The 27,891-nt window shown below is 40.2% G+C and overlaps 1 protein-coding gene across 1 annotated transcript in view; it reads right to left on the bottom strand.

Moving 5' to 3' along the window:
- Nucleotides 1-27,891, bottom strand: part of LOC122814417 — a 274,040-nt gene that overhangs the window by 23,062 nt on the left and 223,087 nt on the right. The window contains 1 exon segment of the mRNA XM_044087000.1: nt 17,193-17,319. Within this exon segment, the coding sequence (XP_043942935.1) occupies nt 17,193-17,319 (127 nt within the window).

The raw sequence follows: 27,891 nt of genomic DNA, 5'->3' as shown, positions 1-27,891 counted from the left end.
CCACAGTACCATTACTGCTCTCCTCGCCTTCTTAGACATTGTTAACCATGCCCGTGACTCTGGAAATCTTGTCTCCACTGTCCTTCTCGACCTCTCTAAAGCATTTGACACTGTATACCACTCACTCCTTCTTAACCATCTTTCAAACCTCAATCTCTCCCTAGATTCCCTTTCATGGTTCAAAAACTATCTCTCAGATAGATCCCAAGCTGTGAAATGGCAAACAGGTACCTCTACCTTCCTTCCTACCCCTACCGGAGTTCCTCAGGGATCTATGCTCGGTCCTATGCTCTTCAATATATTTATCAATGACTTTCACTCTGCAATTCCTCACTCTCAAATAGTGCAATATAAGTTGACTCTACTCTAGTCTGCTCAGCCCCTACTCTTCCCGAACTCCAGGCCAAAACACAATTAGCCTTTACAACCACTGAGAATTAGAAGCTTCAAAACCATCTCTCCCTAAATGCCAACAAATCCCATATCATTATTTTCTCCCCCTCTAAAGCTCTCCCACTCGATAAGCTCTCTTTCAAGATCACCAGCCTCTCACACTCTTCAATAGAAGTTGTTTCTAGTGCCAAACTTCTGGGTGTTACCTTTGATGAACAACTGAAATTTAATAATCATATTCAACTAAACATAAAAAAACACATCAGAAGCTCGGCAAGCTTTAAAAAATGCCCCCTTTCTTTCATTAGCCACTAGACAAACCCTCGCCTCAACCTTCCTTCTACCTTCTCTATTGTATGGTGCTCCCCTTCTAACCAACCTCTCATCTTCTATCTCCTCAAAACTAGAAAGTTGCTAAAACAAAATTGCTAAATTTGCTACTAACTCAAAGCATTTGTCTCACCACTGCATCTCCCTTCATTCTCTTCAATGGCTTGAACTTACTAATCATCTTGACTACCTCCAACTTACTACAGCACACAAACTCATTTTTAAACCCTCTGCTTTCCCTGCACTTTCTAACATCTTGCCTTTCTACACTCCTCTCAGACCTCTAAGATCAGCCCACCAAAATCTTCTCACAGTGCAAAAACCTAAACGTCCGCCTGGCCACCTTCTATTTTCTTATACTATAGCAAGGAAATGGAACCTCCTCCCTCCCCTGCTAAGATCCACTACAAATCCAGAAAAAAATAAATCTCTACTCCATAATCACCTCTCACTAAACTGGAAATGTAATTGTATACTTCCTACCTAAATCCTTTCACTTCCCCTTGTAATTACCTCCCTCCTGCCCCTCTTTCTCCTAACTCTCTTTATCCCCCACCTTCTACTTTCTTCATCTTCGCCCCACTGTAAACTCTATGTAAATTCTGTTATATTTTCACTTCCCTCTGATTACATGCCTCTTCTTGCAACTGTAACTTTCACTATTTACATAAAATTTATCATTCATCTGAAACTTAAAATGAAACTATATATTTTGTTTTCTGTACTATTAACACAATCTGTATAAAATTTAGCATTTTTCCTATTTGTAAATTGTTTAAGGGTTCAATTTCATTGTAATATGTAGCTTAAAGTGTATAATATGTTTATGATCGGAGCTTTTTGCCCTGGGCCTCCACTGAAAATGGGCCCTCGAGCCCAGTGGACTTCCCCGGTTATCAAACTGGAAATAAATAAATAAATAAAATATACTGGACTCATGTAAATGTCCCACACTGTCAATTACACAGGGATGTTAGCCTTCCAGAATGATCCATGCACCTCTAGGGGAGTGCTGGCTACAAGTAGACAAGACTAAAAATTGCATAAAATGGAATGTTCAGTGGTAAATGTGTAGATGTGTTTCAGGGACCGTATATTTGATAGCACTTATAGTAGTTCACTGATGGTTTGTTAGCAAATTGGGTCATTTGCCTGTTGTTTGGGGGACAGGAGAGTCAAGTTGCATTTCTGTGTTGGCACAAACAAAATTTCTATTGTTACTCTCCTTGTTTTGGCTCCAACCTTTCTTTGTGTGATTATAATTAGTTACAACCACACAATTCCCTTTTTTGTACATCTGAATATTTTGGCCATTTTATGTTTTTCCAGTGGGTAACAGTGAAATGCTACCTTTTATGAGTACTATCTAAGCAGGACTTTTATTTATAAGAATCTTGTGTATTATCCTTCTTTTGCTTTTTATGGCACCCAGGCATCCCAATCCCCACAAAACCCCCTTCAGTGACCCGGAGAATGAAGTCATTGTGGAAATATTTAGGTGACATTTTGCCTTTCTGCCTGAGAGGGGATGTGGGTATATGTATGACAGAAAATTTGTCAGCAGATGGTGGCTGATATGAATGCAGTAGGTGGCCAGAGCAGGACATATGATCAGGTGTATCATAGGGTCACAAATATGGTTTCATCAGCCTGGAGGAGACACCAAATGAAGATTTCCTGTCTGCTGTCAGGGATCCAGACAGTTCACTGGAAAGTGCACAACAGCATGGCACTGATGGTAGTGCTGCAATTTCAGGGAGGACAAGTATGTCCCAGGAGGAGCTTACAGGTAAGGATTATCTAGCTCAGTTGTTAAATATTACTTGTATAGCAAAATATTGACTTAAGTTATGCTAAACATTAAATTTCTTTTGAGGGGGAATAGTTGTAGATTGATGCAGTTAACAACACATTCTGGTTTATTACACATGGGCTTGGGGATGATGTGTCATGCAAGTTCTTGACATATAAAGGGCCAAAAGTTTTAACCCTCTGTATTTCCTGTTCATTGTGATGATTGTCTCCTTACCTTTTGCTTAATTTCTTCCAGGACCACCCATCATACGGTGCCTGCAATCATCTGCACATGGTAAGCCAAGCATTTCTATGTCGGTACTGACGAGCAGTTCAAAAATATTTAGTTTGTGATGTGGGTGTCAGGACTGTTGTGTCTATTGCTGTATAGTCTGTAATAGTGGCACCACTATTCATTTGTTAGCATATATTGGACTATAGTAGTGTAGGTATTAATTTTTTTCCTGTGTTTGTTGTTTATTATTACAGGTGATCGTGGAAGTATGGGACTCCTACCTCCTGATGTCATATCAGCAGACTCTGAGGATGATGGTGGCCAAACAGAGGTGGACTCTAACACTGAAGTTGACATTCAGCCATCCCCTGTAATTCCACTGGACACAACCAGTAGGCCTGTGCCAACCCCATTCCAGTCATCCCTCAGATATTGGACATGTGGAGGGTGAGACACTTGATCAGGGTAGTGTGGTTACTGCAGCTTCATTACATGCTGATGCTAGACATAGCCAAAGCGTGGGTGAGGTACCATTAAGGGGGGTTGTTAGGGGTGCTCAAAGGAGGTATGCTATCCATTCTCCGCCAGATCCAGGTGTGTGTTCCCATGTCACTTAGATATGTTTAGGGCCATCATGGAGGTGCAAGCACATTCTAACAGGTCTTCAAGAGAAATGCTTAGGGTTGTAGATGTGGCACAGGCTAAAATATGTGACTGCCTTCACCATGTTGCCAATTCAGTGGATCAGATCAATGACATGTTGGAAAATGCGGTGCTTATTATGGAACATCTGCTGGAAGGAGGATGGCATCCATGTGGTTGTAGGTCAGCTACACCAGCTGATGTTAGCCGAAGTGGCCATGCCCAATCATGCTCTATAGTGGCACTACTTTTACTGCTCCATCAGTGGTTTAAGTAACAACACCCAGATGAGGCAGTCCACAGGGTTGTGATCCTGGTCACCCTCAACAGGGGAGCTTTTCCAGCAGACAACAGTCATGTTCAGGTAGCAGCAGTGCATTTAAGTACGGGAGGGGACATTCCAGTACAACACCTGGCAGAGCCAGTTCTCATGCTCAGGTACAACAATGATGAACTCCCATCTCTACCATGCATGGCTCATACCTGTCCAACATACCAAGATTTAGAGCTAGCAGAGCGCTTGGCTGTGTTCATGCAGAGACTCGCACCAATTTCACCTAGGGGGGTCCACACAGACACACATGCAGAAATGTTACATGATTCAGCCATGAAGCTTAAAGCTCATTCTGTCTCACTGGTTATTTTTTTACTTAATCCAGATATCTGCCTGTTTCTTTTTCCTTGCACATACATACTAACTCACCTTTTGTGTCAGCCTAGGCTTCCTGCCCCCCCCCCCCACATATACACACACACACACACACACACACACACACACACACACACACACACACAACATCCTGTGCAGGTGATGATAACTGTACCATATGCTTGTTTTCTATCTTTTGGATTCAGGGATACACAAGACGTGTTTCTATGCTCAGGCTGCATAGCTAACTTAGTGCTTAGTATACCTGCGCATGTGATGATGTTTTGCTAACTGCACCTCTGACATACTTTGGTCTTAGAAAGTTAGAAAGTTGATAGAATCAAAACAGTTTTGTATCCGTATTTAAGAATCATCTGATGGTTGTGAAGTCTGAAACTGAAATGTGTCTCATAACTTTTAATCTATCAATCTTCCAGTACAAAAATATGAGGCCAAACTGAGGACATTTGGTGGCCATCAGTACTTCTGAGATGTCGGAATGTGTGAAACTTTGATGCCTGAGGCCTATTACTCGATAGAGGACATGTATTCACATAAGTCTCTGCTGTAACATGTTAAAGTCATTGTTGTACAAATCACCCACCTTTTACTTACATTACCAAGTAATAACATGCAAGGATATGCCATTCATCACTTACCTTGTAAATCCAGCAGTTGTTACAGTTTTAGTTCAGGGCTGAGGTTGTCTGATGCTAGGAGTACACAGCCATTACATGGGTGGGTAAAGGTTGTGAGCACTGCCTGGCATAAATGTTACTATACGTATGTGTATAGGATGAAGGTTTTAGCCCCTTAGGTGGGTGAGCTTCAATGCATTGCTCCTTAGCCAATGTTAGGGCATACTGAGCACACCTACATCTGTAGCTGCTGGTCCACCCTCTGACTCCTCACCTGCATGTGGCTGTGGTGACCCTGCCATTGGTGGTGGTGGTGGGATGTGTGCTCCTTCCCTATGTTGATCCTGCTGAAGTTTTCTCATGATGATGTTGTGAAGTATGGCACAGATGTGAAGATTTCAGTGCATGTACATGGACTGTACTGTAGGGCTCCCCCAGATGTAACTAGGTAGCGGAATCATGACTTCAGCAGCCTAAACACATGCTCTTATGATATTTCTGGTTTTAGCATGCGTCTCATTATTGCATTCTTCAGTGGGTGTGTGTGCATTTCTGATGGGCATCATCAGCCATGGCTCCGGTGCATAACCTGTATCCCCCAGTAAATGACCCTGTGGGATATCACCTCTAGTGAACATCTGATACAGTTGGAGATGTGCCAGATATGTGAGTTATGGTGACTGCCTGGGTTTCCAGCACATGCATTCAAGAGGATTACCCTAGCATTACACATGACTTGGCTTAACTTAAAATTTCTACCATAGGTAAAGTAGTGAATTTTCTAGACATACAGGTCACATTCAACTCCAACACTCGTTCTTGGACATCTTCTATTTTTAGGAAGAGCACATTCAGAAATAATTATTTACACTTTTCTAGTATACACCCTCATTTTATGAAACATAACATGGTTAAAGGACAGTACATTAGACTCTCTCGTATCATTTCTGAGGATTCCTCTTTTTTAAATGAATGTCTCATTTTTACTAAGTTCCTTTTAGATAGAGGGTATCCCAATGATTTATTACAGTCTATTTTTACAGAGGTAAACTCTTTAAGACACACTAAGTTCCCTCCCATCATCCTTAATGGTTTCACTCCTAAACATAAGAACACTCTTCCGCATGTAAATAATGTTCCACCTACCCCCACTAATCTCTCTCCCTTATTAAATTTTTCAATTCCCACCAACACTGGAATTGATAGATGTTCTTCTTTCCTCATTCCCATCTGTAGCGACTCTGACGCAATCAAAAAAGTATTTTATAATAATTGGAGCATTTTGACCTCTAGTCAGGAAATCAATATGAAATTGGGTTCCAGCCCTACTTTTGCTTATAAGAAAAATAAATCTCTACAATTAATGTTTGAGAATAGAGACCGGACTTTTTTATTGTCTCCAAATATCATACAACATGTACAAGGCATGTTTACTTGCAACAAATGTATTGTTTGTAAATTAATTCTTACTGGAAACAGTTACACTTTTAAACACAATTCCTACTTCCATTCCTCCCCCATTATTCCACCTAGAACCAATACCCACATCCTGTATCTGTTCCCTAATCCAAAAACTAAAACCTACTACCCCCTCAGCAGATAAACTCCCAGCAGAATTCCTGCAAAAAGGAGCTAAGGCTATTGCTTATCCCATCTCCATATTGATCAATAAAATCATAAAAGAAAGCACTATCCCATCTATCTGGAAAATTTCTTACATAATTCCTCTTCACAAAGGTGGAAACTCCAATGATTTCTCCAACTTTCACCCCATAGCTCTACTCTCTCCACTTGCTAAAACAATGGAGAAATGTATCCACAAACAATTACTTAACCACCTTCTCCATCACAGTCTACTAGCTAACTGTCAACATGGTTTCCACCCATTCCATAGTAGCACCACAGCCTTGCTATCCTTCACTAACTGTATCAAGAAAAATCGCAACAATAATATGCTTTCTTCTGCTTTCTTTGTTGACCTATCGAAAGCCTTCGACATGGTTAACCAACTCCTCCTACTGAAGTCCCTCTCATTTGACAGCCTAGTTATGAACTATTTTACATCCTACGTTGAAAACAGACAAGTAGTTATCTGGCAAAATCATCTTTCGAATACCCCCCTCATCTTTCTAGGTGTCCCTCAGGGTTCCATATTAGGCCCTCTACTGTTTTCCATTTTTATAAATGACCTTCATCTATCCACTCCACTCTACACCTGCATTCAATATGCAGATGACTCTACTGTAATTTGTTCAGCCGCATCCCAAACCTAACTTCATTCTCTTACACAAAAAGCTTTCAGCACTGTAGAACAATGGTTATCTAACCATTGTCTTCTCCTTAACCCGAAAAAAAACAAACTTTTGCTCTTTACACCTACCCAAATGTCTACCCCTCTACACTTCACTCTTACATCCAATAACTGCACCCTTATTTCTCCTGACCCCACCACCAAACTGTTAGGAATTACAATTGATAATCACCTAAACTATGGACACCCACATAAATACTACAGTAAAATCAATTAACAGAAAACTAGGATCCCTTTATAGAATAAAACCTTTCCTTACACCAGAAGCCAGGACCGCAATAGCTAGAACCCACTTAATCTCTACCCTATTCTATGCTTCCCCCATATATACTACCCTTTCTAAAAATAATCTCACCAAACTAGCTATATCACATAACAATATTGCTAGACTTGCTACAAATTCACCTTTCAGAACTCATCACTGTCTGAATCTAACACAACTGGGCTGGCTTGAACTCATTAACCAGCTACGATTTAACCAACTTACAATAGCCCATAAAGCCCTATACCAACCCAGCAACACTCCAATTCTTTCTGCCCTCATCATACCATAGAATAGCCTGAAGAATCTATGCTCCTCAAACAAAATGTGGATTCATACTACCTTATCAAAAAACCTAGCAGGTGACTCCTTGTTCTCTAGCTCTGTTGGTAAAGTATGGAATCAATTACCACATGATCTTACTTCTCAGACCTCTCTCCCACAATTCAAAACGAATCTAAATTTTTTTCTCACCAACCACTGGTTATGCTCTTGTACCAACCCTGACTGTTATCCTTTACTGACTGTTACACTCTATAACCACTATATTCCTACATATAAACCTCTATATTCTACACTCTATAAACTAACCTATCTTTTTTTACTTAAATACTAATGCTTATGAGTCTTGAGCACTATTTTCCATATTTGACTATTTAATTCAATTTTACATTTTTTTTTATGTAAACTTTAACTGAATGTTGTAATAATGTATGTTGATGCCTTTTGTAGACTTATATTTCTTTAAAATTTTGTGTACGTTTTTTCTTTTCTGGAGCTTTTCTCCCCATGCCTCTACTGAAAATGGACATGTATCCACTTGGACTAGCCCGGTCAACAAATATAAAATAAATAAATAAATAATGGTCAAATTTAATGGTCATTTTGACTGTAATTCCAATTTTGTGGTCTATGCTGCTATTTGTACCACTTGCTTCTCATTCTACATTGGTAAAACCATATGTAAACTTTCCACCAAAATTAAAGAACACCTGGCAGCTATCAGAAATTGTGATCCTAACAATGCTTTAGCTAAACATAGTAACACTTGCACCTCGTTTACAGGATTTAATTTCTTTGTTTTAGACCATGTACCTTTATTTTTTGGAGACAATAACACCTTACTGGAAGTTAAGGAGTTGCGCTGGCAGCTTCTGTTAAATGCTGAAGCCCCACCTGGTTTGAATGAACATATAAATATTACATGTGCTTTAAAATGGAACCAATAATTATTATATTTTTTGTAGTTCTGTTTTTCTTTTACTTATTCATGAACTTCTGTACATTTATTGAATATTCATGTCTTACTGTATTATAGAATTTACATAAAAAAAAAAAATTTCATCTGCTTTTACTGTACTTGTGTTTTTACCTACTTCTTTTTACTTTTGCATCATCTTAAAATACTCAATTGTATTTATTACTGCTTGGTGTAACTCATTCTAAGCCTTTTGGTTTAAACACTTGGGCTTCGGACCAGTTAGTTGTTTTGCACTGAGAGGGTTTGTGGTCTGCACTGTTGTGGCAGAACAGGTAGCTTACATCCTTCTAGGTTGAGAACTGCTGATTGAGGGCTCAGTGTCTGTTATTCTAAAAGTGTATTAATTCTGGTTTAAGCACTTGGGCTTTCAAGCCAGTTATTTTACATTAAGAGGGTTCGTGGTCTGCACTCTTGTGGGAGGAGAGGCTGGACTCTGCCCTTCTGAGCTGGGAATTTCTGGTTAAAGGCTTATAGTGCATGCATATCTGAACTGTTTCTTACTGAATTTGGTGCGCCTTGTTTGCTGTGGCATAGACTGGATTCGGGCCTGCTGGATCTAGCTTTGTTTGTGTAACTTGAGCACTAATCCAGACATTCTCTAAAGTATTCAATGGTATTTATTACTGCTTGGTTGTAACTTGATTAAAGTGTAGCTATCATTCAAGTCTTTTGGATTAAGCACTTGGACTTCAGACCAGTTGTTTTACATTAGGAAGGTTTGTGGCAAGCACTGTGGTGGCAGGACAGGTAGCTTTCATCCTTCTAAGTTGGGAACTGCTGATTGAGAGCCCAGTGTCCAAGTGTATTAGTTCTGGTTTAGGCGCTTGGGCTTCAGGCCAGTTATTTTACATTAAGAAGGTTCGTGGTCTGCACTCTTGTGGGAGAAGAGGCTGGACTCTGCCCTTCTGAGCTGGGAATTTCTGGTTAAAGGTTTATAGTGCCTAAATATTTGAACTGTATCTTACTGAAATTGGTTCACCTTGTTTGCTCTAGCATAGACTAGATCCAGGCCTGCTGAATCTAGCTTTGTTTATATGCTTGTTGTTTGTTTTCTTGTTATTTCCCTGGAAGCTAATTCCACCTAATACGCAACTTCTCAGTGCTTCTGTGGATCACTAGTGATTTCTGCATTGCTTACTGTACTTATTTCCTTGTTTCACTTGAAAGAAAGTTACTGTTTGTCGTTTTTGCATTTAGTTACTTGTAACACATTGCACTCAAGTTACCTGGCACTTGCTCACTAAAGCAATTATATAAGTCAGCACTAAAAATTAAAAGCACTACACCCTCACTCCCCACTGGCCCTTGTTTTCAATTAAGGATTTCCCAATATTATTCTAGCATGTCCAAAGGTCAGTTGTCAATCTCCTCTCCGGTCCAGCTGGTGAATCTGGGAATCTTGAGGCAATGTTATAACTGCCTCATGTACACAGACAACCCTCTCCTCCTCCCACATAACACAAATACTTGTGAGAGATGCAGCTATTTAGCCAAACTGGAGGCTGAGCTCTCTCAACTCAGGACTGGCAAGACCAGACAGGAGAAGAAGGCAACTACACACACCACAAAACCAGCCTCACATAATGCTACCACTCCACTGAATCTAACACATAAACACACAAAGACATACTCGGAGGCTCTGAGTAAAAATTTACCTAAACAGCAGAGGCCTCCAAAGCAGACACCCAAACAACTGCTACCTCAAGACACCCCACAAGCAACACATAAACCACAAAAGCAGTGTGCAAAGCAGTCACAGCCCTTAAGGCCAAATACAACACCAAACATACTTGTCATAGGTGACTCCATAGTCAGACACACTGACGTCCCACTCACCAGGCTGAACAAGGAGAGGGTCACAGTAAGCTGCCTATCGGGCGCTAGAATCCGCCACATAACACAAGCACTCGGGTCACTCCATGGCAAGTACAAATATGACACAGTCATTGTCCATGCTGGTGTGAACGACCTGAGACTCACCTCCCTGGACTACTTGAAAAGAGACATAGAGGAGCTCTCTGATTATGTAGCCCAGGCAGGTATGACCCTAACCCTGAGCAGTATCCTTCCTTCACCAAGAATGATGCCACAATATAGAGACAAGATGATCAGCTTTAACAATTGGCTTAATGTCTGGTGTCATTCAAAGGGGATCCAGTGTCTGTCTGCCTGGGATGACATGCTTGACAAGCCACGCTGCTTCAAGGGACGGCTTGCACCTGTCACCCTGGGATTCCGGATATTGGCTAAGGCTCTTGCCACCCCATAGTGCCTTTTTAGGCAAGGCTCAAATTCTAAACCTACCACCCTAGAAAACAAAAATGGGAAGAAACTGAGGGTAATGCTGCTCAATGCCAGAAGTCTAAATCTCAAAATGCACGCACTCGAGGCCCTTCTCAGTATGGAGAACATCGATGTCTGTGCTGTAACTGAAACCTGGTTCAAGGCTCCTGAGAGCACCCCGGCACTATTAGGTTTTACCTCATATCATGCGGCCCCAAAACCCGGACCACACCACAAAAGGAGGGGGTGTATCCATATTCATAAAGGATACCCACACCTCCAGGTTGGTGGGAACGCACGAAGCTTCGGAAACCATCCAGGTGCAACTAACCATAGGCAAAACTGCTCTACAAATTGTAGCATGCTACAGGCCACCCTCTCAAACTCAGGAACCCCACACAGCCTTCCTGAAGACACTGGAGGGTATAAATGTATCTCCAAACACCATCATATTGGGTGACTTCAACTACCCGAATATAGACTGGGAACATTACTCAAGCCCTAACTTTCTAGCCCAACGGTTCCTGGAGTTCATAAATTCAAATGCCATGGAACAGCTAGTCACTGTTCCCACAAGAGGAGAAAATATACTAGATCTCATTGTCACAAACATGGGGACAAAATGCTCCACACCGGAAGTATATCCCTCATTGGTGAGATCTGATCATAAACTAATCTCACTGGAAATCCACATCCCGCCCCACCCCAAACAAAAAGACCATAGTGAAGAACTTCTCTAAAGCAAACTTCACACTACTCAAGACTGGTGTGGTATCCTTCAAGGCCCCTGAGCCAGAGGAAACCACAACCCAAGCTGCGGAAGCCCTTACAAATGCCTTCTATGAACACCTCCAGGGCTGCATGGATCAGGCAATCCCAAATAAAACCAAGACTCTTTCCACAAAGGGCAAACGTCCAGTCTGGTGGACCCCAGCCATTAACAAACTTTACAATAAGAGGAGAAAGCTATTACATGATAGAACAAAATCCATAAAAGGGAAGTCACCCTGATCATTATTAGTAAAAAATACGAGCACTCATAAAATCAACTAAGGCCAATTTTGAGAGAAAAATTGCCATGGATTCAAAGGAAAATCATAAGGCCTTTTTCAGCTATGTTAGGAACCTGGGTGGAAACTCCCAGATATGCTCAGAATTAGTCCAAAATGATACAAAAATCACTGAACCCACAGACATTGCCAACATACTGGCAGACAGGTTCAGTGCAAACTTCACCCCTCTCCCCTAAAGGAGAGATAACTATCCCAGCCGAGTGTAGCCTCCCGAACATCTCAAATGCGCAGGTGAAAGCTGCTCTCTCTAAAGCTAAAAACACAGCATCAATGGGTCCGGATGGTGTCCCCGGCTGTGTGCTACACGAGCTAAATGAGGAATTAAACCCGCACATAAGGCAGCTGTTTAATCTCAGCCTTACCACAGGATACGTGCCCAAGGAGTGGCGTGACGGCAACTGTGGTCCCACTCCACAAAGGCGGCGCCTCACGGACCCTGGTAATTACCGCCCCATAAGCTTAACAAGTCTAGTCTGCAAAGCTATGGAGAGGATCATAATGGAGCTCATAAACAAAGATATAGGGGACTTGCAGACATTGGACCCGACCCAGTTTGGCTTTGTCAAGGGAAGATCATGCCTTTTGAACTTGGTCGACTTCTTCGAAACAGTCACCAAGGCCATTGATGAGGGAAAGGCAGTCCATACAGCCTACCTTGACCTTGCAAAGGCTTTCGACACAATACCCCACTCGGGTATTGTAGAAAAACTTACCAGCTTAAATGTAAACCCATATGTCACAAGATGGGTTGCAAACTGGCTTAAGGACAGAACCCACAGGGTTAGAGTTGCTGGCACTGTGTCAGACTCCAAGCTGGTCACAAGTGGTGTCCCACAGGGCTCGGTCCTTGGCCCCTTATTGTTTGGCATCTACTTCTCAGAAGTACAGGCCAACATGGGAGGACTTTGGCTGACAAAGTTTGCAGACGACTGCAAACTGGGCCATAGTGGAAAGTGCATCGGACATGGATATCCTTCAGAAGGGACTCACGGAAACAGATAGCTGGTGCCAGAGCCATGGCCTGAAGTTAAACGCCAAAAAATGTATAGTCATACCCTTCGGGAAAAACAAGGTAACCCCAAGCTACCATATAGGTGGCAATCCACTAAGCACAGAAGAGGTTATCAGGGATCTGGGGACCCAGGTTGACAGTGGCCTTTCTTTGACACTCACATTGCTAAAGTGGTTAGAAAGACCTTCTACATTGCCCACCTGATCATGAAGGGATTCACATCCAGATCTAGTGAGGTCATTGTTCCACTGTACTCTTCACTTATCAGACCAATGATCGAGTACAATGCCCCATTCGGGATGTATCTCACCCGACATCTGCAGCAATTGGAGAGACCACAAAGTTCCTCACCAAAAGGATAAAGGGACTCCAAAATCTGTCATATGCTGCCAGATTGAAGAAACTCCAGCTCTATTCAGTCGCATACCGTCTGCTCAGAGGTGACATGTGCCTGACATACAAGGCCATGTCCAACCCGGAATTAATGGACATGCTCCACCTCAAAAATCCAAATCCACCAAAACCACTAGAGCAAGCGACTTAAACCTTAGCACGGCTATAAATAGGACGTGCTGGAGGGATAGATTTATCACTCAGAGACTCCCTATGCTGTGGAATAAAATCCCGGTCCATGTGAGGCAGAGCACCTCGCTGACTCTGTTCAAGAGAAATCTAGACCTGTGGATGGGAGATCGTAGGTTTACCCCGGGAATCATATCTGTGTCACTGCTGGACAGAGGCACAACAAACTAATGGGCACAGTATTTTTTCATATAAGGGGTGGCGTAAGCCACAAAAATTTGGGCTAGGCTTATAAATGCCTTAGGGCAGATAGCCTAGTATAAACCTATGAACCTATGAACCTAATGCTTGGCTTTCTATTGGTCTTGGAATTTTGATGTCATCATCTCTTTACAGTCGATGCTTATTTATTAACACATTATTTGTATTTTTAAACATTCTGAAGAAGTCCAGTACATTAAACCCAGATGAAAGCACTAATTATTGGCTCTCAGACACACACACACACACATATATATATATATATATATATATATATATATATATATATATATATATATATACACATACATACACACACACACACACACACACACACACACACACATACATACACACACACACACACACACATGCATTTTGCCCAGATTAACATATTTTTAGACTTTTGCCTTTATTCTTTTACTGTACATATATTTTCTCCCATTTTCCTCAAAGTATATTAAAGAGAGTAGAAAATATCATAAAAATGCATCATTAATGAGCTGTTCACATACTGTCAGGCTTTTCTTTAAAATTTTTCTTATTCTTTTGTTCTGTTCTGTTTACCCCCTCGTCATTCACTTGCAGTTCAGCGTTATCTTCTTTAAGTAGCACTAACAATGCCTCTGGGGGAACCTTGTAACCTACATGTTAAAAAATATATATATGTTATTTTTCCACAGAGCTCCTTTGTACCGTTTAGTTTAATTTAGCAAGATTAAAACATAGGTTCATAGGTTCATAGGTTCATAGGTTTATACTAGGCTATCTGCCCTAAGGCATTTATAAGCCTAGCCCAAATTTTTGTGGCTTACGCCACCCCTTATATGAAAAAATACTGTGCCCATTAGTTTGTTGTGCCTCTGTCCAGCAGTGACACAGAGATGATTCCCGGGGTAAACCTACGATCTCCCATCCACAGGTCTAGATTTCTCTTGAACAGAGTCAGCGAGGTGCTCTGCCTCACATGGACCGGGATTCTATTCCACAGCATAGGGAGTCTCTGAGTGATAAATCTATCCCTCCAGCACGCCCTATTTATATTCGTGCTAAGGTTTAAGTCGCTTGCTCTAGTGGTTTTGGTGGATTTGGATTTTTTGAGGTGGAGCATGTCCATTAATTCCGGGTTGGACATGGCCTTGTATGTCAGGCACATGTCACCTCTGAGCAGACGGTATGCGACTGAATAGAGCTGGAGTTTCTTCAATCTGGCAGCATATGACAGATTTTGGAGTCCCTTTATCCTTTTGGTGAGGAACTTTTGGGGTCTCTCCAATTGCTGCAGATGTCGGGTGAGATACATCCCGAATGGGGCATTGTACTCGATCATTGGTCTGATAAGTGAAGAGTACAGGGGAACAATGACCTCACTAGATCTGGATGTGAATCCCTTCATAATCAGGTGGGCAATGTAGAAGGTCTTTCTAACCACTTTAGCAACGTGAGTGTCAAAAGAAAGGCCACTGTCAACCTGGGTCCCCAGGTCCCTGATAACCTCTTCTGTGCTTAGTGGATTGCCACCTATATGGTAGCTTGGGGTTACCTTGTTTTTCCCGAAGGGTATGACTATACATTTTTTGGCGTTTAACTTCAGGCCATGGCTCTGGCACCAGCTATCTGTTTCCGTGAGTCCCTTCTGAAGGATATCCATGTCCGATGCACTTTCCACATGTTCTCTCAGTCTTCCACAGTTCCATACTTAAGCATGTTTACAAAATAATTACAAAGTACTACAACAACATAAAATGTTTAATTTGTTCAGGAGTAGCAGAATTTCAGTTTTGAATGTATTATTCATATCCAGTTACATTAAATACATTTTAAAGAAGTTCTTTGTTTCTAGCAGTGATTACTGTTTCACTTCAACTTATACTAGTAAACAATTTTTTGTAATTAAAAAAAAAGTGATATATTCAAAATAAGTCTTTAAACATTTTTGTTTATTTATGAGGCAGCTGCATCTGTATCCTTCATAAGGAGACTTTCTATCATAATTTGAAAACTGTATGACTAGTTGTATTCATGTGAAAAACAGAAAATATTCATAATTTATAAAATACATCAACATTTATATTATGCCCGTGTCTAGAATGACATATGCCCTGTCTACTAGATTCAGCAGAGTAAAAACTCTGAAGTCCAGACTGTACTTGGTTCTATAACTTTGTAATATGTATCTCACTGAAATCTTATCTTACAGAGCTGACATACCTTGCTATAGCCCACAGCTAAAGTATTGAGGTAAATACAGATGTGGAAAATGGCTATACTAAGCTACAAATTTCTGGTGTAAACTGCAGTTCAGTGACAACAGATTACATCTGAAATATCCAATTAATCATAACTGAACATGGACATGAGAGAGACACACAAAAATATAGAGGATTTCTGGTATCTCAAAGGAGACTGCACAATGGGAAAGGGATTATAGGTTAACATAAGAACAGATGGCATAACCTAGCATATCTAAAATAAGAATATGTAACAGTGAAAGAAAACAGATTTTAATTAAAAAAAAAAAAAAAAAAGTGTCAATTACCCATTGCAAACCTCTAAAACAAAGTGTGACATTACAAATAGCAGGGAGATTCCACACCTGAACCTATATAATCATGAGGGAAGATGTTGTTATTTATAGGGCCATCTGAACAATGAGGCAGTGCAGAGATGTCTTTATCTAAACTCAATGTGCAGGTTTCCGAATTGTCTGGTTTCTATTGTTTCTACTACGTTTCAGGGTCCAGAGTTTATTCCTTTGTTTATATTACACTTGTAGCTTGTATGCTTCTCCTGTATCCTTGTAGGTTTCCTCCAAGTAAATCAGCTTCCTCCCACCAACAAAAAATATTCTAGAGACGTTTTGCAGTTGTTAGAAAAGGTATTACAAAAAATTGGAACTCCGTTGCTATGTTATATACGTTTAATTTAACAGCAATACTATGTACAACTGAAAAAGGAGTGATCAGAATAAGATCTATAAATCAAAGGCTTTTAGTGGTTGTGATTACCTTGAAAGGTTGCTACTGATATACGGAGATTCTTAACATGTTAGTTGTGTAAGATTACCTTTATGATTCAATGTATTCCCAGCACTGTATAACATTATACAATGTTTATTTTTTTTTCTGTGTATACACTGTAAATATGTTATATTAATAAAAAATTCTCTAGTTGAACTGCAATCTATAAATTGCCTACTCGATTCAGATAAATGGCAGGAATGTACTGAGGCACCAGGATATGCTTTTCCTTTTATTTCTGTATTTGGATACATTGTGCATTAACTTCCTATTTGTATATGTACAATATATATATATATATATATATATATATATATATATATATATATATATATATATATATAGCTTTTTCCTTGTGGCTTAATTTATGACTAAAATGGTCCTCAGTGACTGGTTCACTTACTCAGGTAGCAAATAAACACACAAGACAGCTCAGCATAGCATTTTAATAAGGTATTCATAACTCTCAGAATAAAGACCACTTCTTAAGATGGGACAAGACCTACCTGCTGAAACTAAGGTTTCATAGTTCTCTAACATCACTTCCTTATGAAGCTCCTTGTCTTGTTTTGTTAACATCTTCATCTCCTCTGCTGAGAAAGTAACAGCAACATCCTCAAAGGATTCTGGAGCCTGTAAAAGACACACGGTGCAGTCCATCTTTTCTTTTACTGCAGTTGGTGAAAAATATGCTGTTTCATGTAATGCTTTCAATGTAAATTGTGTTATTTTCTTGTAATGCATTCAATGTAAATTGTGCTGTTTTTCAACAGGGTAGCACAGGCATTTGTTACCAGAAGTGCAGTTAAAACAGTAAAAATAATCAGTCATTAACAAGTGCACATTTCCTTTCCACAATTATACAAGTAACAATGTCTTCATTTCGGAGTTGAAAAATGTCCCTTGCTGCTATCTTTCTCTCTCTCGTCTACACACATTGAAGGACCACTACGGGAAAAACATTTAAAAAGATATATATTTTAACTTTTCTTTAAATTTGGCTCATTGTAAACCTGTATGCACCAAACAGAAGTAGTTACTAGTATTTTTATTCAGTCTGTAACCCTGACTTACTTCCTGGGGGCAGACATCCTGATGAGAGTTTGTTGTGTTCTAACACTGTGAGACCACTGTTTGAGAATACAGTGCCCATAGCTGGGATGTCATGCAAGACTTCCACTCACTAAGAATGGAAGAACAGGAAAGAGCAGCTAATTTTGACAGGCCTCAGTAAAAGTATAATTTACTGTCACACGGTGCCTTTTACAAATGTGTTTGCTTACGATGTGTTACACATTATGTGAAAAAATCTTCCAGAACTGCCAGCTCATTGCTGAGATAAAATACTTTATTTAGACATTCAACCCTGATCTGCTTCAGTTGCTTCTCAAGTTACTCCTCCCATGTTCCCACCCTAGGCTAGAAGAGTTTCACATTTCCTGCCCTGCTAGGTTCAGCTAATTTGAATGACAACACACATCAAACAGAGCTGCTTGCAGTCAGCCAGGTGTGCCCCTGAAACTGTTCCCTCGTCTCTCTCCTTACTCCAATCATCTGACTAGCACTTTCATAGTAAGTCATGGTATAAATATGCTGTTTGCAAACGTTAATGTAAAGGTGACTAAATATTCCTCTGAACATGCCCGTAACATACACAGATAACAATTAATCTGGGCCACTCTCCGATTTAGCCACGACTGCAAATTCATACTCTAACCAAAATGAATATTTATATTTGTCTTGCACAACATTGTAGTCCTCTGCATTTTTATCCATTAGACATGCAACTAATGTGTCCTATTATTTGCAGTTACTACTGCTGTTGTGCGTACATATTCTTTGTGCCAACATATTCATTGCTGGTATGTTTTTTTTTAAGCAGCTTAGTATATTCTTTACTTCACGCTATGCACTGCCCACATCACTGTTCGACAGTGTGCATACTGTTCTTGTTCACTCTCAATATTGTTTTCTTTTGCAGGATGCCACAACATGCTTTTCTATTCCTCAATATACAGAAAGTAACACTTTTCCCCAAGAAGCCATGTAAGCCAGACTACCTCCAACAGTATGCTTTACACAAGTCTTTATTTTAATTTTTTTTGTAATCATGACTGCTGCAATTTAATTAGCATATGAACTTAGTTCTTACAGAAGGTATCAACCATGAGGGGCCCTTTATCCCAGGAACATCAACAGTTTGTAGGATTATACACAAACAAACACCAACTCATGGGTGTAACGGGGCTGGGTATGGCTTTGGCTTCATTAAAAAAATCGGGTGCAAAGGGCAAACTTTGGGTTTTAAATAGCTGAGCTAAAACATTAAAGTAATTGCAAGCCATCAAATGTACAAACAGCCCATGACAACAATTGCTGTTGTGTCTTTCAGCTTATCCCGGTTAGATGTCGCCACAGCGGAACTCTGGTCCGCTAATGTTTGGTAGAGGATTTTTACGTACCGAGTTACCAGCCCTGACGCACAACCTTCAATGAAGGCACACCCATTCACGTATGCCTCCACACAGAAGACGCTCTGAGAATCGAACGGGACAACGTCTTGCTGTGAGGCGACAACGCTACCGCAGCATCACTAAAGCATACAAAAATAAGACATTCTGTAAAGTTACTATATACAGCAATTGTGTAGATAATGCACCTTTCAGCTCTCTTCCCATCTACAAGTGCATAACTTGTGAAGCCTGATTAATAACTGAGTCTGGCTTTTAGAACAGGATGGGACAAGCTGAGCCTAAAGGTATCATGCTGAGGAGATGAATTCATTATGCAGACATCATGACTCCTCAGTGATTAACTTCACTTGACTGTTCAACTACAGAACATGAATAAGGTAAGATGCATATGCATGGGAACCCTAAGTGACAGACCGTGGCTTAGCATATTCGTGGGAATCAACAGCATCAGATGAGGTATGAGCAGAGTCATTTAGGAAACAGGTTTTTAAACCAAAGAACAAATACACATCAATTACCTAGTTCTTCTGTCACCAAGCAGTTACATTTAAGCATACACAGCTCACCAGAAAGTAGCTACAATCAAATGAACAGACATATTTCTGAAATTAGTATTATGCCATCTGACTTTACATTATTGATTTCCTTACAGGAATACCAGACTGTTTATAAAAATCACAAAGCAAAGCACGTCAACTATGGATGGCAGGCATTATGGGTGACACTGAATATTGTTCACACCATACTGTGGCACTTTTGCACAACTGGGCAATATACTAAAGTGCAGTCATCAGAACTCCTTCTCTCTGCATCAGACCATATAGCAGTGTTACCGTGGCTTCCAGGTACAGTTTGTAGCACAATGTGCAAATGTCAGATATGCACACTTTGAGAAATTCTTCTTCCCGACAATGAATGCATAGACATGCAGTCCTTATCCGGAATGTGTTAGATGAAGTGAAGCCACTGCTGTGTATTTGTGCATACTTGACCACCTGTAATGCATTACTAAAATCATATGAAGCACCACTGGAAACCCCTTTCGTCAGCACTATCACTGTAGGTCCATCAAATCATGTGCAACAACCTGGCATCAGTTTATCTAAACACTGATGACAGCTGGGCAAGATCAGTTAGGGAGAAAATATAAGACCCTTGGTCATATGTATAGCTCTCACTGCACATTTAGAGTGTCTTCTACCCTCACTTTATATTTGAAAGATATTTCTTCCTTTTAAGATATCACTGTGCTTCCTTTGTTTGGTGCAAACAAAGGTAGGTGTTAAATAGCAATTTTATTGCTTACTCCTGTTAACTTTAATCCACTACCAAAAACAAAGATTAGGGTAAGGTTTGAATGCACTCCATAAAGCATGTATGTGCACCCTATTGGCTGGGTGCCTCTCATAAAACTCAGCAGCCATATGTCAATAAGCTAATGGATAGCCGGTCTATAGTTACCCATTCTGAGTTATCTTTAGCAGCTGTGTTGAGCTACAGCAGACTGCATAACCAACAAACCTGCAAAAAATTACCTGTCAATTACTACTCATTGTAGGTTCACTGACAGGACGCAGGTTAGAAATGATACACATGATGCAATGAAGGTTGGACATACACGGTTTCCAGGGGACAAGACAGATGTGTATTGCAGCCAAGGCACTTGTCTTGGGATCCACAGTCTACTTCTCCATATCAGAACAGGCTAAAAATGCTCCGTGAATTGTGGTAAGAGAAACGGTTCAGAAGGCAGTGACTGTTTGACTAAGTGACAGACTCATACCAATCAGACTCCCGTGTAATGACAGTGCAGTGCTTATAATCTCATTGTGTACCCCACTGCCGAGTTGTAATCATACCAATCAGACTCCAGTGTAATGATAGTGCAGTACTCAATCTCATCGTATACCCCACTGCCGAGCTGTGACAGTGAGCCAAAGAGTGCAGCCAGACATCAGTTTGCAGGACCTACTAGATAAAGCCAGACATTATGAATCGGTTTAGATAATGGGTGACGTGAATGCACATATTGTGACAGATAGAAAAGGGAAATCAGGACTGCCTGGTTCCACATTGGTGGGGCAACAGGAATAATGGAGAGGCCGTTCTAGACTTCTGCCTTGCAAATGGCTTAATAGTAGCCAGCACATGCTTCATTAAGAGACATTCTTCATTTTTAGGAAGAAATGGAAAGAGATGATCCGCTGTGGTGACCCCTAACGGGAAAAGCCGAAAGATGATGAGATGATGATGACTTAACTCATTTACTCCGGAGCTCAGAAAAAGCTGCCTGCTTAATTCCACCATAGGAACAACGGTGCAGCCCAAACTCATTTTCAGAAAATCCATTTCTAATACCATACAGAAAACAAATGTTCATAACTCTAACTAGAAGAGCTGGACTAAAAATGTAAATGTGAAAGTTGTTCAGCAGACACTGACCTTTCCAACAGTATAAATCTTGATAGTGCATATCAGTCATTATTAAATATTTGGCAAGGAATGCTGATATTGTGCATATTTTTACCTTTTTGGAAAAGCAGAGCACAATATCTTGGTGAATGTACCGTGTAGACCCACACAATTAGCAATTAATTTGTTTGCATGAATGCTTTAAAATGATGCCTTAACTATTACTGTATGATGCTCCTTTATGGAGATATTCACAGAAATATGATTAATATAATATTTCTCATACTGGATAAATAAACATAGCATAATATCTTATCATCTGTAACAGACAGAGGCTACATATCAGTGTACAAGTTGTGTGTCTCAATGTCAGCTTTAAAATGATGCATAATTTGTGACATCACCATGCTCCCTTGCAAAGATATGGCATAATAATGAGAAGTATTGGAAATGTATAATTTTCGTAATCGTACAAGACTAAACAAACGGTGATATCTGTAGATGTGTACAGTGCACAGACAGTTTTTTTTTGCCATGTTGTAAGGAGTAAAACTGTCTTCAAAATGAGGTATTACTTGCCTCACTGACATGCTCCCTTGGAAAGATATTTTCCAAAATAGGAAAAAAAATCATAATTTCCATAACCTAAATCTGAAACAAACTTTGATGTCTGTACATGTGTACAACATAGAGGCACAGTTCTTTTACCATGTTGGGACAATGAATACTGTCTTCAAAATGAGGTATTACATGGCACACTGACATGCTCCCTTGCAAAGATATTTACCAAAATATATAAAAAAAAATCATAATTTCCATAACCCGAGTCCTAAAAAATCCGACATCTGTACAGCATTCAGACCCAGTTGTTTTACCATGTAGACACATATGATTGTAAATATACACATTCTTGGTGTAGCCAACAAACTGCTGAATGGGTACATGTAAACAGAAAAAGCAAGGTAAGGACCGCCACTCCACTAATGAACCCAGTACAGGTATGGAAATTCAGTGGCAGGCAAGACCATCTGATCTGTCCGATAGCTGTGCTGGCTACCCACTACAGTCTCACAACCTTCTTCAATGTCAGCAGTCTACCTTACCTATTCCTTTTCTCTTTACGTGTGGCTCAAGTTATCTAATACTAAGCCCTTCCTGTCATCTAAACATCTAAGCTCACTGTGTATACTGTGTTTTGTATTGTTCTACATTTAGGTGTTTGACATTTTAAACACTAAACGTGGATAACATTGCCTAGGAATACAAAAGCTTTTAAGATAGATCGTCCCGTACTTGTTGAATTGATGTGGACATACAGTTCATAGCTGAAACTTATGCTGTTCCAGTTTGGAAAACACAGAGGATGAGCCCGTACAAGCTCAGCATAGTGTGTCAAGGCTCTGGCACAGACCTTCCAACACAAAGATTTCTGTAAAAAAAAATAATTATCTGAAGGTGTCCATTGTAGTTTTGAAGGGTCAGGTTGTAATCCTAATTTGCATATCACTCTTATTTACTTACCCCGTTTAAGTCATGTGAAGGTTGTTGGTGTCTGTTGCTAGGAGACAGGCGTTAAGTAATTTTATTAAATACTGTTACTGTCTTGTCAGTTTCTTTTTTAAACATAATTTTATTTTGTAAACAGATTATGATTTTACCAAATTTTGTATTCTAATCTAGTTTGTTACGTGGTTAGAGGGTTGGAGAGCCTTCAGGTTTTGGTCATAACACAGAAGATGAAATACATTTTTAATGACAGTTTTAACAGTCATCGCTTTCACGTGTCAATAATCTAGTCACAGCAGTCAGGATTGCAGAACATTATTAGAGATTAGAGTTTGAAGGAGACATTGAACTGCATTAAATATTTCTAGTGCACAATATTTATAAATTGTTTAGTCATGTGAAGACAAGTGTGGACGGTGAGGTATCTGGTATTAAAGAAACAGTAACATGTTCTTGTGCGATTTTGTCAGTGATCATACTTTTGGAAAGGATTTGTAATACATCTAAGCTATTTATTTTAGAACAGATTCATATGCCGGTTTGAGTTGCATTACTGTAAGTACTGTTACAAAAACTTTAAAAGGTGTTAACTAAATGTACATACTGATACTTAGTCTGAGTCTTGTGTCTGTAATGAATTACACTTTAAAAATTGGGTTACCTGTTTAGATTTAGGCCAGTTATGTTTTTCTTTGCTTTTATTCATTAACTGTTAAGATAGAAGATTTTTCTTTTTGTTTACTTTGGAGCACAGGGAATGTGAAATTAGGCTTGAAATGCTTTATTAAAGTGTGGCTGTCACTTTCTTCATATGTGTATTAGTTTAACTATCAGACCATTCTACAGCAACATGAAAAAGAAGTTAATATAATAGGATAAAGGGTGTACACTAGGCTTGTTAGCAGCCCCATATTATTACTGGCTAAAGAGTGGTCATTTCAGGGGGTCACTGCAATGGAAAGTGCACTCAAAAATTCACATTCCATTTCAGCACAAAGTGTTTGTGCTGGGGTATAGCTTCAGTCTCTCTACACAAGGGGCTCTCCGAGCAGGATGAGCTTTATTTCTCTCCCTGCCCTGACGTCATTGTCATTCCATCATTAGTTTGCTTTTTTTAAGGCCGGTCATTTCCATATTTACTTAATAGTGCTCACTGGTTTAAGTTTACAAATGTTTGGCTAGGTCTGTAGCAGGGGAGATTACTGCTGGTTGTTGGGTAGAAGTCTATCAGCATGGCACATCTTGACTTGGCAATATTTGCCCACTTTTCCTTGCAAAACCACTTCAAATCTGTCAGATTGCGAAGGCATCTCTTGTGCACAGCCCTCTTCAGGTCACCCCACAGATTTCCTATTGGATTTAGGTCTGGGCTCTGGCTGGGTCATTCCAAAACTTTATTTTTCTTCTGCTGAAGCCATTCTTTTGCTGTATGCTTGGGGCCATTGTCATGTTGAAAGGTGGAATTCTTCTTCATCTAAAGCTTTCTAGCAGATGCCTGAAGGTTTTGGGCCAAAAGTGACTGGTATTTGGAACTGTTCATAATTCCCCCCACCTTGACTAAAGCCCCAGTTCCATCTGAAGAAAAGCAACACGAAAGAGTGATACTGCTACCATCATACTTCACTGCGGTGTTCCATTGGTTATGTGAAGTGTTTTGCACCAAACGTACCTTTAGCATTTGTGGCCAAAAAGTTCAATCTTGGTCTCATCAGACCATAACACATTTTCCCACATGCTTTTTGGAAACTTGATGTATAGTTTTGCTAATTTTATCCGGGCCAGGATGTTTTTGTGTGTAAAAAAAGTCTTCTGTCTTGACAGCCTCCCTGACCAGTTTTTGTCTGGTCTTTTCAACAGTTTTGAATGGCTGTCCAGTTTTTTGCAAGGTCTCTGTTGTCCCATATTTTCTCCACTTTTTGATGATTCTCTTCACTGTGATCCATGTTATATCCAATGCTGTAGAAAGTTTTTGTACCCTTCTCCTGATATATATATATATATACATATATATCTATGGGTCCGCTACGAAATCCCGAATGCAAAGAATCCTGACGCCCAAAGTACCAAGACGAAAAGCCCGAAACCCCACATTACCGAAAGACCAGAAGCGCGAAATTCAAAATCGTAATGTTAAGGGATTTTGAGTTAGCGCTTCTGGTGTTGCAGTTCAGGTAAGTATGTGTGTAAGTGTGTTTGCGAGGGGCTTTACTGTGTGTAAGTGTGTGTGTGTGTGTGTGTGTGTGTGTGTGTGTGTGTGTGTGTGTGTGTGTGTGTGTGTGTGTGTGTGTGTGTGTGTGTGTGTGTGTGTGTGTGTGTGTGTGTTTGTGTGTGTTTGTGTGTGTTTGTGTGTGTGTGTGGGTTTGTGTAAGAGGGACTGTAATGTGTCTGTGTGAGTTTGCCTTGTGTGTGTGCGATTTCTGAGTTAGAATATTAAAGTAGGGGGGTGTATACTGAATTATAATGAATGCCTACCCAAAAGGGTATGTGCAGCGATTATCACCTGTGTCTGAACATGCATAACTTTCAAGTGATGAAATGCAGCTCATTATCACAGTAACAATAAGCGCAGTCCCACTATACCACTGAGTCATTATCACTTTTCAGGTAAAACTCTCTGCAGCTGTCACTGTTGAGTAGAGGTCATTATCACATTAACAATAAGCGCAGTCCCACTATACCACGGAGTCATTATCACTTTTCAGGTAAAACTCTCTGCAGCTGTCACTGTTGAGTAGAGGTCATTATCACATTAACAATAAGCGCAGTCCCACTATACCACTGAGTCATTATCACTTTTCAGGTAAAACTCTCTGCAGCTGTCACTGTTGATTAGAGGTCATTATCACATTAACAATAAGCGCAGTCCCACTATACCACTGAGTCATTATCACTTTTCAGGTAAAACTCTCTGCGGCTGTCACTGTTGAGTAGAGGTCATTATCACATTAACAATAAGCGCAGTCCCACTATACCACTGAGTCATTATCACTTTTCAGGTAAAACTCTCTGCAGCTGTCACTGTTGAGTAGAGGTCATTATCACATTAACAATAAGCGCAGTCCCACTATACCACTGAGTCATTATCACTTTTCAGATAAAACTCTCTGCAGCTGTCACTGTTGAGTAGAGGTCATTATCACATTAACAATAAGCGCAGTCCCACTATACCACTGAGTCATTATCACTTTTCAGGTAAAACTCTCTGCAGCTGTCACTGTTGAGTAGAGGTCATTATCACATTAACAATAAGCGCAGTCCCACTATACCACTGAGTCATTATCACTTTTCAGGTAAAACTCTCTGCAGCTGTCACTGTTGAGTAGAGGTCATTATCACATTAACAATAAGCGCAGTCCCACTACACCACTGAGTCATTATCACTTTTCAGGTAAAACTCTCTGCAGCTGTCACTGTTGAGTAGAGGTCATTATCACATTAACAATAAGCGCAGTCCCACTATACCACTGAGTCATTATCACTTTTCAGGTAAAACTCTCTGCAGCTGTCACTGTTGAGTAGACGTCATTATCACATTAACAATAAGCGCAGTCCCACTATACCACTGAGTCATTATCACTTTTCAGGTAAAACTCTCTGCAGCTGTCACTGTTGAGTAGAGGTCATTATCACATTAACAATAAGCGCAGTCCCACTACACCACTGACTCATTATCACTTTTCAGGTAAAACTCTCTGCAGCTGTCACTGTTGAGTAGAGGTCATTATCACATTAACAATAAGCGCAGTCCCACTATACCACTGAGTCATTATCACTTTTCAGGTAAAACTCTCTGCAGCTGTCACTGTTGAGTAGAGGTCATTATCATATTAACAATAAGCGCAGTCCCACTACACCACTGAGTCATTATCACTTTTCAGGTAAAACTCTCTGCGGCTGTCACTGTTGAGTAGAGATCATTATCACATTAACAATAAGCGCAGTCCCACTATACCACTGAGTCATTATCACTTTTCAGGTAAAACTCTCTGCAGCTGTCACTGTTGAGTAGAGGTCATTATCACATTAACAATAAGCGCAGTCCCACTATACCACTGAGTCATTATCACTTTTCAGGTAAAACTCTCTGCAGCTGTCACTGTTGAGTAGAGGTCGTTATCACATTAACAATAAGCGCAGTCCCACTACACCACTGAGTCATTATCACTTTTCAGGTAAAACTCTCTGCAGCTGTCACTGTTGAGTAGAGGTCATTATCACATTAACAATAAGCGCAGTCCCACTACACCACCGAGTCATTATCACTTTTCAGGTAAAACTCTCTGCAGCTGTCACTGTTGAGTAGAGGTCGTTATCACATTAACAATAAGCGCAGTCCCACTATACCACTGAGTCATTATCACTTTTCAGGTAAAACTCTCTGCAGCTGTCACTGTTGAGTAGAGGTCATTATCACATTAACAATAAGCGCAGTCCCACTATACCACTGACTCATTATCACTTTTCAGATAAAACTCTCTGCAGCTGTCACTGTGGAGTAGAGGTCATTATCACATTAACAATAAGCGCAGTCCCACTGTACCACTGAGTCATTATCACTTTTCAGGTAAAACTCTCTGCAGCTGCCACTGTTGAGTAGAGGTCATTATCACATTAACAATAAGCGCAGTCCCACTATACCACTGACTCATTATCACTTTTCAGGTAAAACTCTCTGCAGCTGTCACTGTTGAGTAGAGGTCATTATCACATTAACAATAAGCGCAGTCCCACTACACCACTGAGTCATTATCACTTTTCAGGTAAAACTCTCTGCAGCTGTCACTGTTGAGTAGAGGTCATTATCACATTGATC

Source organism: Protopterus annectens, chromosome 10.part0 (genome assembly GCF_019279795.1).
Source record: "Protopterus annectens isolate FY-2018-M chromosome 10.part0, PAN1.0, whole genome shotgun sequence".
NCBI lineage: Eukaryota > Metazoa > Chordata > Ceratodontiformes > Protopteridae > Protopterus > Protopterus annectens.
The sequence above is the reverse complement of the archived record's forward strand: the minus strand, read 5'-3'. Positions and strand labels throughout refer to the sequence as shown.